Source organism: Drosophila arizonae, chromosome 6 (assembly GCF_054131065.1).
Source record: "Drosophila arizonae isolate 15081-1271.41 chromosome 6, UAZ_ARI_1.0, whole genome shotgun sequence".
In the NCBI taxonomy this organism is placed as follows: domain Eukaryota; kingdom Metazoa; phylum Arthropoda; class Insecta; order Diptera; family Drosophilidae; genus Drosophila; species Drosophila arizonae.
Genome location: NC_142926.1, coordinates 660,222 through 675,031, shown reverse-complemented (window position 1 = coordinate 675,031; position 14,810 = coordinate 660,222). Strand labels below are relative to the sequence as shown.

General features: G+C 38.2%; 1 protein-coding gene and 1 long non-coding RNA gene across 3 annotated transcripts in view; one reads left to right on the top strand and one right to left on the bottom strand.

The window, feature by feature from the left end:
- LOC108617765 (43 kDa receptor-associated protein of the synapse) overlaps window positions 1-6,984 on the top strand; it is an 8,044-nt gene extending 1,060 nt beyond the window's left edge. The window contains exons 4-9 of the mRNA XM_089472746.1: window positions 32-216; window positions 285-944; window positions 3,177-3,275; window positions 3,778-3,969; window positions 4,030-4,229; window positions 5,379-6,984. Coding sequence (XP_089328872.1) covers window positions 32-216; window positions 285-944; window positions 3,177-3,275; window positions 3,778-3,969; window positions 4,030-4,229; window positions 5,379-5,829 — 1,787 coding nt within the window. The 3' untranslated portion in view covers window positions 5,830-6,984. The remainder of the gene's footprint in view (window positions 1-31; window positions 217-284; window positions 945-3,176; window positions 3,276-3,777; window positions 3,970-4,029; window positions 4,230-5,378) is intronic.
- Window positions 1-14,746, bottom strand: part of LOC149268304 (uncharacterized) — a 19,991-nt gene extending 5,245 nt beyond the window's left edge. The window contains exons 1-2 of one of the 2 annotated variants that reach the window (XR_016270785.1): window positions 14,459-14,746; window positions 5,666-8,788 (exon numbers count right to left, since the gene is read on the bottom strand). This is a non-coding gene — a long non-coding RNA (uncharacterized LOC149268304). Of the gene's footprint in view, window positions 1-5,665; window positions 8,789-14,458 lie in introns of those variants that run through there. The other variant, XR_016270786.1, reaches the window with a different exon arrangement.
- Window positions 14,747-14,810: the final 64 nt, after the last annotated feature.

Here is a 14,810-nt window from a genome sequence, read left to right as displayed (position 1 = left end):
ATATGTATATATTTATATATATATTAAATAGATCTGTGCCAATTTGATGAAAACTATTCAAGAATTGCCGGCTACGGCTCTAGCCCCGATGCTGATGTAGGAGGCCATTCATTGTGGGTGCGACACGGCTTCCCTCGTTCAGGCCAGGTTAACAACATACTTGGTTGTTTTTGGGCATGCCAAAGAAGCCTTCGGGAGTACATAGCCAGACGAAAGGTAACTACGTACATATACTATTCTCTATTATTCTCTATACTATTCTCGTTTTCGCTGTCCCTTCACAGATTGAACGCGGCCTACGTTTATACGAGCAGCATAATCAAACAGCTGCTGTTCGCACCTGGCGTAGCGCTTTGAAGAGTACTTGTCGTCGTGAGGATTGCTTTCAGCTGTTGGGGTATTTGTATCAGGCGCACATGGATTGGGGCAAGTATCGAGATGCGATTGACTTTGGGCATCAGCAGCTAGGCATATCCGAAGAGCTGGACTCCCCAAATATGAGGGCCGAAACTTATTTAAATTTGAGTCGCGCTCACGCCAGCTTAGGTGGACTTGAGCGAGCTTTGGCTTATGCGCGGCACTCGCTGTACAACGAGTCTGGCACGAAATGCCGCAGCGGGCTGGTTCATCTAACTGTGGCAAGGGTCTATCTGGAAATGGGTGGATTCTCCAGGGCCTTGGAGGGCTTGCAGGGTGCACATAAGATCGCAACGGCCATTGGCGACCCATCCCTGGAATTGCAAGTGTATGTGGCGCTCTCTGAGCTATTCAGTCGTTTGCAGGATAACAATAAGAGTGCGACCTACGCATCTAAAGCATACGACCTATCCAGATCCCTACAGCTAGGCGATCTCAACTCTTGCCATCACAGGGCCGCGTTACTACGTATGGCAGCCTCGCTGCGTAAGCAGGGTGATTTGGGAGATGCCCACGATTATTGCATGGTAAGCTATCTACTCTCTCTCTCTCTCTCTTTCTTTTTCTCCCTACCGCTCTTTATATATACCCTGCTGGTCTTAGGTTAGACGCACACATAATTTTTGTAAAAAAACGGTTTTATTTAATTATTAGGCATGTCTTGGCTGCCAAAACTTTTTACACCCTGAGGCGTGGCAGACCCCACAAAATATATATATTCTTGATCAGGGTGACGAGTTGAGTCGATTTGGCCCTGTCCGTCTGTCCGTATGTATGAACGCGTCGATTTCAGAAGATATAAGAGCTAGAGACTTCAAAATTTTTTTAAATGTCCATATTTACAGCGCGGATATCGAGTTTATCATTAAAAATCGATAACTCATCCCGATCTTTTTATCGATACCTTATGGAAAACCAGTTATAAAATTATATCTTCTACACCTTTATTGCTAGAGTCTCCAAAACTTTTTATACCCTGAACCCATTGAAAATGGGAAATCAGGGTATAATGGTTTTCTTGAAATGTATGTAACAGGCAGAAGGAGGCGTGGCAGACCCCAAAAAGTATATATATTCTTGATCAGGGCGACGAGCTGAGTCGATTTGGCCCTGTCCGTCTGTCTGTCTGTCCGTATGTTTGAACGCGTCGATTTCCGAAGATATAAGAGCTAGAGACTTCAATTTTTTTTTTAAATGACCGTTTATACAGCGCGGACGTCGAGTTTGCTTTTAAAATTCGATAAATCATCCCGTTATGTTTTTATCGAGTAAAACATTCAAGTTCAAATCAGATGCCACTATAGCTAATTGTGAATGATTTTCCTTTTTTTTTTAATTTCTCAAATATTCAATATAATATGTAGATCATATGCTGAAAGTTTCATTAAATTCCGTTCAGTCAAAAATTAATAAAAAAAAATCAAATATTTGGCCATTTAACAAACGCACGTGCAGCAGCTGCAACAAAAACATTCGTTGAATCACATCAGCTGTTTCATTTAGTTTTGGTAGATGGCGCAGCAGCAGTGAATGTATTTGAGTTTTGCCAGCGCCACTAGCAGGAGTGGGGTGGCTTAGAGTGTTAGCTGCATGACGCTTGATCGAGAAGTCTCGGTTCGAATCCCGATCGATGCAACTGATGTTAATTTTTTTTTAATTGTTTCAAAATATTTTTATATTTTCATAAATGAGTTTTCTATTTAATTTATATTTTTAAATACACCGAAATTGAAATTTTAACTATACTTTATGTGCGTTTTTAATAGTTTGGTTATTCTAGCAGATTCTTAGAATCACATCAGCAGTTAGTTTCGTTTAGTTTTGGTAGATGGCGCTGCAGCAGTGAATCTATTTGAGTTTTGCCAGCGCCACTAGCAGGAGTGAGGTGGCCTAGTGTGTTAGCTGCATGACGCTCGATCGAGAGGTCGCGGTTCGAATCCCGATCGATGCAACTGATGTTAATTTTTTTTAATTGTTTCAAAATATTTTTATATTTTATTAAATGAGTTTGGTATTTTATTTATATTTTTAAATACATCGAAATAGAAATTTCAGCCATACTAAATGAGCATTTTTATTTGTTGGGTTCAGGGTAGTATCTAGTCGAGCACTCTCGACTAGAATTTTCTTACTTGTTATGTATGCTTATATGCAATTTATGCAATTTCGGTTTTTGTTCAAATTTACGCCCCACCTCTATGTCCACCCCTCACCCTCACTTTTGTAATAAGCGTATTTCAAATACTAGAGACTTGTGCTTTGACAAATACATGCATATCCATATTATAATCATAATCTAATTTCATGAAGATCGTATGTCCACAAAAGAAGTTATTAAACAATTATGATCTCATAGTAAGCGCACACTGCGCCCATGACTGTTTATGCTTGTGTGTGTATGTATTGGTGTATGTGTGTGTGTGTGTATGTATGCCTGTGTGTGCGTGCGTGTGTGTGTGTGTGTGTGTGTGTGTGTGTGCGCGTTTCTTGTGTAAGCTGAAAGACGCGAAAAATGATTGAAATAGCTAATGCTCTAAGGGTTCAGGGAATCTCGTAGTCGGGCAGTCTCGACTAGAGCTTTTTTACTTGTTTAAAGTTGCTTTCCAAATATAAGTCAAAAAGCATATATTAACGAAAGTACGAGTCCGTCTAACCGAAGACCAGCAGTGTATATATATATATATATATATATATATATATATATATATATATATATATATATATATATATATATATTTTTTTTTTTTTTTTTTTTGCAGGAAGCAACTAGATTGTCATTGATTTCCGGTGATCAGGCCACATATACACGCAGCATAAGAGTGATGGGCGACATTTACCGCAAAAAGATGGATATTGATGTACGTACATATATCGCTTGTATTATTTATATGTAATTGGATTATAAATATGATCTGAAAGTTTCATGAAGATAGTCCTTCAGCAAGAAAAGTTATTAAACAATTAAGTAATTATAGTAAGCCCAGACTGCAGTTCATGCGTGTTTATGCGTGCATGCCTATGTGTGTGTGTGTTTCTTGTGTGAGCAGAAAGAAGAAGAGTTTTTGAAATATCAACTCTTCGAAGGGTTCAGGGGATTTCGTAGCGAGCAGTCTGTACTAGAACTTTTTTCCTTGTTTATATATGTAGGTTATCAAAAATAAGTAAAACATTGTGGATTGAATATCATCTACTAGAAAAATTTTCAATATATATGTTCCCATAACATAGCCTAAGTTGCAGGAGAAGTGAAGTCCCTGCGTTTCTCTAAGGGTTCAGGGAATCTCGTACTCGTGCTGTCTCGACTAGAGCACTATTACTTGCGGTAAATGACAAATCGTTTTAATCATCTTCAATTTTAAGAGGGCCTTTCGACAGTACGAGCAAGCAATGGGAATATCGGCTAGCTTAGGCGATCGGATGGGTCAGATGGAGGCAATGGATGGTGCTGCCCGATGTTTGGAAACTCTACGCTTACAGAGTAAGATCTGCAATTGCAGGCCCTTAGAGTTCAACACACGGCTTCTGGAAGTTGCCAGCTCCATTGGAGCAAAGGTAGAAGTGCCACATATGAAAAAATAAAAATAAAAAAATAATAATATTCGATCTTTTTAGCTGTTAGTACGAAAAATTCGAAGTCGCTTGGCACTTATATATCGGGCCCTAGGCGATGAAGATCAGTGCAACACTCATCTACGATTAGCCGATCAGACTGACGCGGCGCTCGGCCTGAATTGCGGTGCGTGTGGAGAGGTGTTTGGCATGCATCCGGCTAGCCTAGAAGCACTACCTTGTGCCCACATACTCCATTCAAGGTATGAATTAATGGGTACTACAAAACTAGCTAAACTATGGCCTGAACACCAACTCAATACGTGGGCGGTAGGATTGAATCTGAGAATTCTTCTTCGATTTTTATACCCTGAACCCATTTTCAATGGGAAATCAGGGTATAATGGTTTTGTTGAATTGTATGTAACAGGGAGAAGGAGGCGTGGCAGACCCCACAAAGTAAATATATTCTTGATCAGGGCGACAAACTGAGTTGATTTGGCCCGTCTGTCTGTCTGTCCGTCTGTCCGTATGTTTGAACGCGGCGATTTCCGAAGATATAAGAGCTTTAATGACCGTATATACAGCGCGGATGTCGAGTTTGCTTTTAAAATTCGATAAATCATCCCGTTATGTTTTTATCGAATAAAAACATTCAAGTTCAAGTCAGATGCCAGTATAGCTAATTTTTTTTTTAATTTGTCAAATATTCAATATAATATGTAGATCATATGCTGAAAGTTTCATTAAATTCCGTTCAGTCATAAATTAATTAAAAATCATCAAATATTTGGCCAATTAACAAACGTACGTGCAGCAGCTACAACAGTATCGTATACGTGTGTGTGTTAGCGGCATAACGCTCGATCGAAAGGTCGCGGTTCGAACCCCGATTGGTGCAACTGATGTTAATTCTTTTAATTGTTTCAAAATATTTTTATATTTTCATCAATGAGTTTTCTATGTAATTTATATTTTTAAATACACCGAAATTGAAATTTTTACTAAATGTGCGTTTTTAAAAGTTTGGTTATTCTAGCAGATTCTTAGAATCACATCAGCAGTTAGTTTGTTTTAGTTTTGCTAGATGGCGCTGCAGCAGTGAATCTATTTCAGTTTTGCCAAAACGGCTTTCGAAAGTGAGGTGACGTAGTGAGTAGCTGCGTGACACTCGATCGGAAAGTCGCGGGTTCGCGCACCGAGCGGTGCAATTGATGCTAATTTTTTTAATTGTTTCAAAATATTTTTATATTTTATTAAGTGAGTTTTGTATTTCATTTATATTTTTAAATACATCAAAATTGAAATTTTAGCCATACTAAATGTGCATTTTTATTAGTTGGGTTCAGGGTAGTATCTAGTCGAGCATTCTCGACTAGAGTTTGCTTACTTGTTTATTCTTCTATTTTTAGATGTGCTCAAGAAATCTTTCGACGACGTGATAAAAGTCTGTCGAGTCGATCGTGTCCTGCTTGCAATAAATTGTTAAGCTCCCGTCTTCAGCTCTACGGGCATAATGAAAGCGCGTCTGAAAGCGAGAACTGTGATGAAGATAGCGCCCGAACCGTGGCGCTAAATGCAAATGGCTTGAATCTCGATGGATTTCTCAGCACGCTGAACTCCGAAACGCTGCTGCCAACAATGCATACGTTGCCAGCTCGATCGATCAATAACGACACAGCTGTTTTTTGCAATGGCCTAAAGAATTGTTCCGTTCCGAGCATAGAGAATACGGATTTGCTGCTAACAGCGAATGCTTCGCCAAGCGCCATCTATCGTAGCAATCTGTCTTTGGCTTCCCTCAGCATGCGCGCTTCAAATCTAACGATCGATAGTGGCCGAAATGCGACATCTTCTGTTTAATTTTTCCAACTGTAAACTAGTACGGAAATATGTGAGGTGTGATTAGAAAGCTGACTTTGCCGTTCTACAATCGGTTAATAATGAATCCAAGTGGTACACAGAAGCGTTCCCTAATTTGTACATGTACATATACACGTATACACGTACGTACATATATGTATGTTCAGGAAGCCAAAAAAGTCTGTTCGGTTTGTCTTTAGACAGTCCAAAAGAATAATTTTTATAAGTTATATATGTGAATATAAAAGCAAACTGTTCATATTCTTGTTCGAATAATCATTATAATCGCAATGATCATCCAAAAGAATCTATAGGGCCTGGCTTTCGAATTAATTTGAAACTACGATTTCGTGATGACTCGTTATCCGCCCAATAGTCGGGAGCAGCCTGCCTAGTAGAATGAGGATGGGAGCCTATTTTAAATTCATATGTTAAGCACTCCAAGTAGGTACATCAACGTTCGATTGCTTATAAATTTAGAAAATGTAAATGGCTGTAGGCCAGGCTAGACAGACAGAGATTCCAGTACCTATATCAAAGAAACCAAAAAAGACAGAGATGAATAGAGTGCTGCAGTTTAGTTAACAGTTCGCTAAAGTTTAAAATATAAATACAATTAAAATCATCTTTCTATTTAAAAGATATTATTGTTAAAAAGAAAAAGAAATCCGGAATCAATACCTACAGCTAATCAAAGCAGAGAAGTTTGAATTTTTCAAAAGGAAAATCGACCTGGAATTTACTGGTGACCTGTCGAAAAACATTCGGATTATTTGAAATAAAATAAAAGCAAAGCGATAATTATCCAACTAGTTTTAGGAGCTTATACTCACAATAGGGCCTAGACACACAAGTATATATTTGAAATTTGTAGCTTCAAGATCAAAATCGGATACTGCACAAAATATATATTTTCACGTTTTAAAGAATGATCAATGTCAAGAAATCGATTATTTATTCAATTGGTAATTTGGAAGATTTTAAATATTATATTTAAATTATATATAAATGCACAACTAAGTAACTAAGTGATTATTATAGTTAGTACAGATTTCAGATTATATATATAATGTCAATCACTGATCAAATCAATTGTACTTGCTGTAAAGTAATTGTTAACTCTGTTAAATACATGCATATAACTTTAACATAAAATCCAGTTCAAAAATCTCTTTAAGGATATAATTGAGAAGAAATATTCAATCTTCGGACTTCAGCATTTTCTCTCTTTATCTCTTCTTTTTATACCCTGAACCCATAGAAAATGGGCTATATATCGATATAGCCCTATCCGTCCATCCGTATGAACGCCTAGATCTCAGAAGTTATAAGAGCTAGAGAGCTGAAATTTTAAATGTAGACTCGTGTATATCATACGATAACTCGTCCGATAAGAGAATAATCGAAAAATTGATTTTTCGTAGAGCGCGTGATTTACGTGCGTGTGGATGTGTGTGTTTACATGTGTGCATAAAAGATGTGCAGAATGAGTAGAATATCAGCTTAGAGGGTTCAGGCTATCTCCCAGTCAAGCAGTCGCGACTGGAGCCTTCCTCTTACGATTCTGGTAATCATAGTTATATATGGGTCGAATATTAACTGGTTTCGGAAAACGTTGATGGGCACTTCCATGTAAGGGATTAAATCTGAAGCATCTTGGAGGGCACCGTGTACCGTTACTATGAAATCTGAGGCAGAACCTGTGCTCTGTGTATTGACTTGTGGTGGAATTCGTGAAAGAACGTCTGCGAATATATTTGATTTGCCTGGTTTATAAAAAAGTTTACAATTGTATTCTTCAATCCTAGACTTCCAACATTTCAGCTTGGCATTATAATTACTGTTCCCACAAGCGAATGTCAATGCCTGGTGGTCTGTGTATACCATAATTATTCTTGCTCCATACAGGTAAGATCGTAGATCTTAGATCTAGTACCCAAATAAATGCATGCATTGCCTCCTCCTCCATCTATGAGTATTATCTAGATTATGTTATACGATGACAGCGAGGTATCAGCATTTTCCTCGTATATTTAAAATTATTGATCGATACAGAGGTCTCTCTTTGACAATGGAATAATGCTCGAGTACAGAATCGAATCTGAAAGTTTCATGAAGATCGTAAAATAGTTATTAAACATCGTTATTAAGCAAATAAGTTCTCATAGTAAGCGCTCACTGCAGCCAATGAGTGTTTATGCGTGGGCGTGTGTGTCTGTGTGTGTGTCTTGTGTAAGCAGAAAGAAGCGAAAAATGATTGAAATATCTATCGCTCGAAGGGTTCAGGGGATCTTGTAGTCGAGCAGTCTCGACTACAGCTTTCTTACTTGTTTTTTATTCGCTTATTAACAAAATTATATAGCTATATTACAAGATGCATGGTGACTGGGATAGCGTGCGATGATTGCAGGACGGCCGTAAAGCATTGCTTCGCAAGCACTATGCGCTACTTTAGTCTGGGACAGCTTTCTTATTCGCTCGATGTTCGCCCTGATAGCGTTGCGTCGCGCAGTCGCGTGTGACCAAATCTTCCAGTGGTACCATCTGAGACAGTCCTGAAAGCGCTACTGACTCTGATTGCGCTCAGTCTGTAGATGGCGCAAATGGCCCGGCTGTAGCTCGGCGTTGCAATCGCTCTTGCCCATATTGGCGCAGCATAGAAGATGACGGACCTTATGACGCTCATTAGAAGGAGACGTCGTTGCTGTTTAGGTCCCCGCGTGTTAAGCATAATTCTTGAGAGAGCTCCACAAGAATCAGCTGCCTTTTTATGCACACATTCTAAGTGTTCGCGGAAAGATAATCTCGCGTCTAACATGACGCCAAGATACTTTATCGCCCTCTTTGATGTGATGCTGACGTTGCCTATCTTTATATTGGCAGTTTCCACGTTTTTGCTACTGCCTGCTAGGACGACTTCAGTTTTGTGCGTTGCTAGCTCGAGTCCAGCTCCTGTCAACTGTGAGTATGTGTGTGTGTGTGGATATTTGGGTTTGGGGGTTAAATTACAACAAAATCGAAATTATATAAAATACATTTGAGTGTGCATTTAAAGTTTGTAGACTGTAGCTCTATAGATGTAAGAGATATAATTAAATAACTAGTTTTCGATAAGGGGTTTAATCAATAACAAAATATTGGGAGTAGTTATTTTGGGAGAAAAACTCGATATGAGCGTGATATTCACGGACCTAGGAAAAAATCAAGAGTCTAGTTCTTATATCTTCTGAGATCGACGCGTTCTTAAATATGGACGGACAGACAGACGGACAGGGCTAAATTGACTCAGCTCGTTGCCCTGATTAGGGCAGGGTATGAAAATATGTTAGCAGAACATATTTTCATTGACTTTGAATTTTTTGGCTGTGGTTAACCTTTTTAGTGGAATGCCCACATATAGAAATATATGTAAACATAATCTATATATATAAAAAAGAGTATTGTGTAAAAGTGTTTCTCCACTTATAACTCGAGATCTGCTGGACCAATTTTTATGGTTTTTGATTTGTTGGATTTGTCTCCGCTACAAGTAGGATAGTAGATCTTAAAAATACTGAAAAAATTTGACGAATACTTGAAAAACGCGGTTTTTTCCCTAAACATTTAAATTTCCATTGATACTCATTAGGCTTGATTACAGTGACAGTTTTCGGTCCTGCTCTCATATTATACAATAGTATAGAAGTAAATAAACAAATGTAGTCAGTCAGTGTACGGCACAGCCTCAGGAGAACCTAACTATTCATAAAAAAAGCACATTTGATAAAAATAATACGCGTGCGTACAGAAGCTAAATATCTCGAAAGTTCAGGTATTTGTTTGTCTCAAACATAAATTTGTGTAAATTATTTATATTTATATTTCTCGATTGTTTTATGTGGTTTTGTATGCCGCGTCCTAGAAGATCTAATCTTTCCCGGCGGACCCATGATGCAATTAGGCAAGGGAATATCGCGAGTCAATTATCTGACGAAGAACGAGAAATCGCTCGAGAAAAGCGCCGCGTTAGTACCCAGCAAAGAAGGGCCTTAATTCGTGCTTCTCAAAGAGAGGCAGCCCGTGAACGTCCACATGTCCACAGTATGAATATAAATATAAATAAGCATTTTTTAATTATCTAAATATAAATCTATAAATCATCTAAATATAAATCAACAAACGTAATGTGTCTAATATTATAAACTAGCTGGTCCGGCAAACGTTGCATTGCCCTATCCATTATTTACAGGAAAAAATTGTTGAAAGCTATGTTGTTCAGGTTTGGATACACTCTGATTAATTTATTAATCGGATTTTCATTCAAGCACCTTGTGGTAAACGACATTCTTCGTTTGTTGGTCGGGTGCAAGAAGAAATAATGCGGATGGTTTGCCAACACGTGAGCATGCCACGTACAATTGACCATGAGAAAAACACGCATTTTTTAGATTGAGGCCACAAATAGCAAAGATTGACCTATCTCATTGCATCTTGCGCATATTCATGCATGACGCGGGCTACCTGTGTATGTCGCTGGTAAAATAGTCAATCGACCAACATTTTCAGAATCTCCTCCTGTGATTATTGCATCGCGTAAATGAATAAACTCTTCCGAACGCAATTTAGCTTGATTCAAACGGATGAAAGTCAGGCGCTCCGTCTCGATTTTCACGTACATGTCAACGCAGTATTGTTGAAACAATCGACGAAATCGCAACAAATAATTGTCAGAATTTTCACGAATCATCAAACGATATGCGTAATAATTCATCTAACTAACCTTCTTGGCACTTTCCTCACCTGAAACAAATACAGTAAAAATTGTATTTTAGAACCCCTAATAGGTTTACGACTCTTACAGCTACTCTCTACTAAATTAAGAGTGACAACTTTTTCTGTGTACCAAAAGCAAACAGAATGAAATGTATATAAAGTTAAAATGAAAACAATGATTTTACCATTCAATGGATTAATCATTTTGATATTAAAGTGATATCCATCGTCTCCTTGCCAAAACATCAGCGGGTATTGTAAAGCGTCATATGAACGGTGCGGTTCAGATATTCTTTGTAGTTGCCCAGTACTGCGTCGTAAGCACAATATCGCGTGCTTCCAAGCTTTCACCAACAATCAGGATTGCCACTTCATCGATTGTTGGAGCATTAAATGTGCGTTCATGTGTTCCAGCTGGTCTATTATCTACTCTGATTACTACTTTATAGTCAGTCTTGAATAGCTTGATCAATGCATGATGTTCGTGAAGCATTGGAGAATTGCTCTTTTATAGCTGTGTTGATTTCTTCATTGCCACTAATGGCAATGTCACTTTACCACTAAGGCAGCACAAACCGGGCGTTTCACCAGCAAACTTCAATGCGCCACAATGCTAGCAAACAACGTCCATTGGACCAATGCAAACTAATCGATTCAAGCTGTAGTCAATGGTGCAATCATATCGAAACGCTGCTCGATTCAAATCAATCCTTAAACCATTTCTTATTTCCGTTTCACGGGCTGCCTCTCTTTGAGAAGTACGAATTAAGGCCCTTCCTTGCTGGGTACTTTCTCGAGCGATTTCTCGTTCTTCAGATTTCTCGTTCGTCAGATAATTGACTCGCGATATTCCCTTGCCTAATTGCATCATGGGTCCGCCGGGAAAGATTAGATCTTCTAGGACGCGGCATTTTTATTAATAGTAATACTGAATATGCCCTCATACAAAAACCACATAAAACAATCGAGAAATATAAATATAAATAATTTACACAAATTTATATTTGAGACAAACAAATACCTGAACTTTCGAGATATTTAGCTTCTGTACGCACGCGTATTATTTTTATCAAATGTGCTTTTTTTATGAATAGTTAGGTTCTCCTGAGGCTGTGCCGTAGACTGACTGACTACATTTGTTTATTTACTTCTATACTATTGTATAATATGAGAGCAGGACCGAAAACTGTCACTGTTATCAAGCCTAATGAGTATCAATGGAAATTTAAATGTTTAGGGAGAAAACCGTGTTTTTCAAGTATTCGTCAAATTTTTTCAGTATTTTTAGAATATGCCGTCAACGCTGTAAAGAGATGCTCTCTCACTCAACCTGAGCTCCTGTTACACACATTCATACGTGACAGACACCTCTGTAGATAGCTGAATCATAGAATCATAGAATCATGGTGTGCCTGATGGTATGAGGCTGTTTCACATGGTGGAACATCTACCCGCTGGTTGAGATCGATGGACTTATTATTAACGAAGGCTGTCTGAATAATATGAAGGCCTACCTTCCTGATTTTGTGGATAATAGTGCGTCTCCCGAGGAAGAAGACGTGTTTCAGCAGGACAATGACCCCCAGTACAAAGCGAAAATCGTCAAGAATTAACTCGATTAACAAAAATTTTTGATAATAGAGTGGCCTACTCAAAGTACAGACCTGAACCCTATTAAAATTTAGGGTCATTGGTTAATAAAAGACTCTCAATGTAAGATATACCACCGACTGGGATGAATGGGTTTTAGTTTCGAATCCAGGCGAAGTTGAGCGAAATTCCGCAGGCTTTTTTGGAAAAGTGGTGGAGAGTATGCCTAAGCTCATTGCTAGTATGATTAAAGCTAAAGATCTTTGGAAAAAATATTAAAAATAGTAAATTAAAAAAAAAAAGTTTAAAACGAGCAAAAGTGGATACATAGCTCTTTTTATGTATCCATCTGAAAAACTTGAATTTAGAATCAAAAAGTGAAACAAATGATTTTACCATCTTATTTAAATATATAAAATGAACCTGATTCTGAAAAGACAGATTCATGAATTTTTTATGTTTTTACAGGCATTTTAAAGTTGACTTAGCCAACATGTATCCCTACGTGCTCGCCGCTGTATATTCTTGATCAGCACGACGAGCTAAATCGATATAGCCCTGTCCGTCCGTCCGTATGAGTGCGTCGATCTCAGAAGTTACACAGTACAAGTTTATCTTTTTTTTGATAACTCATCCGATAACTTTTTTATCAAGAATAATCGAAAAATCGAGTTTGTGTTTTCAGCCTAATTTGAACACCTTTATACCTAGAGACTTCTGATTTACTGTGTATATACAGTTGATCGAGACAAAGAGTTTGTAATTTACAAATTTTGGATACCATGCTTCCTTCACCACCAATTTGTAAAAAATGGACTTAAAGTACTAGAGACTTGTGCTTTAGAACGTACACGCATTCCAATCATATGATCACGCACGTTTCATAAAGATAGTCCCACTAGAAGAGAAATTATTGGCTGGTTACTGCTTATCCCTATTGAAGCTTGTAGCTCAGCTTAGGAACTGTAGGAGATATAAACTTTTGCGGTTTGCCACGCTCCCTTTGGGCAGAGTTATATCCCCCATAGCTCATTGGACTTGGGTGGTCAACCCGCGTATTGAGGTCTCTAGCATCAATAGCGCCAAAAATATATACACACACACACACACATATATATATATATACAAATGGGCTGCAGTGTGCGCTTACTATGAGAACTTATCGATTGTGGACATACGATCTTCATGAAACTTTTAGATTATGATCATAACATGGATATACATGTATTAGCCAAAGCACAAGTCTATAGTATTTGAAATACGCCTTTTACAAATGTTAGGGTGAGGAGGTAGATATACATTTAAAATTTGGAGACTGTAGCTCCAAAGATGTAGGAGATATAATTTTATAGCTGACTTTCGATAAGGGGGTTTATCGATAACAAATATCGGGATGAGTTATCGATTTTTAATGATAAACTCTATATAATTATAAACTCTAAATACGGACATTTACAAAAATTTAGGTCTCTAGCTCTTATATCTTCTGAAATCGACGCGTTCATATATACGGACAGACGGAGAGGGCCAAATCGACTCAGCTCGTCGCCCTGATCAAGAATATATATACTTTGTGGGGTCTGTCACGCTTCCTTCTGCCTGTTACATACATTTCAACAAAACCATTATACCCTGATTTCCTATTGAAAATTTCAACGTTCTACATTTACAACTTTAGGAGATACCGTTTCATCCGATTTGCCACGCCCCCAATGGGCGTAGATATATCCACCATAGTTCGTAGTCTTGGGTGGTCGACGCGGATCTACATACCAAATTTCAGCTTTCTAGCTCTTCAACTAATATGATTCCTGGTATATCGGAAAATGCATTTTCCGATTTGCCACGCCCAAAGTGGGTGGATCGAGAAAATTTTAGCACTTTATAAATCTGTGATATACACGCGTATGTGTTCCAAATTTTAATAGCCTCAATAGCGCCGAAATAAACTGCGTTCAGACGGACGGACAACAAGACGGACATTGCAAAAAGCCAATATACTCATATCACTTTCGTGAATGAATATAATTATAAGCTCGTACTACGAAGATACGGAAATGGCTAGTTCAGCTCAGCTCATCGCCCGCATCAAGAAGTCGGATTCCAACAAAAAGCTTATGCACTGAATTCCCATTTGCGCAGCGTTTTAGGTATACGAAGAGACAGATAAGATTGAGAGTGCAAGATGCCGAGCCCTGTCGAGCTGAAGCAATTGTTATTGAATAACTTGAGTGCGCACGCGTTATAGGTTGCGAGTTGCCATATCTTACACAACTCCAAAACATACCTTCACAAGATAACTTCAGCAGAGGCTCAATCAAATTATGATCAAATGCTGTCCCGATGCTGCGTAGTATTTCAACTTTATACTCAGAATATTGCGCTGACGACGAGTGTGCACTTGATTAGTGGGGTAGCCTAAGGCGTTGCCACATGTTACATATACAGATTATATTATATTATATACATTCCCATCATATATTGTTAATTTATAAGAATATTCCGGATATTCCCTTTTAAGCTAGAGTATCATGCTTTTGGCCTTATCTCGCTTTTAATTTAATTTACGGTATTTATTTACTTGTATGGTAACTCCGTGTCGGCAAAGACTAAGGGGTGGTTGGGTTGGTGCTTTTCTC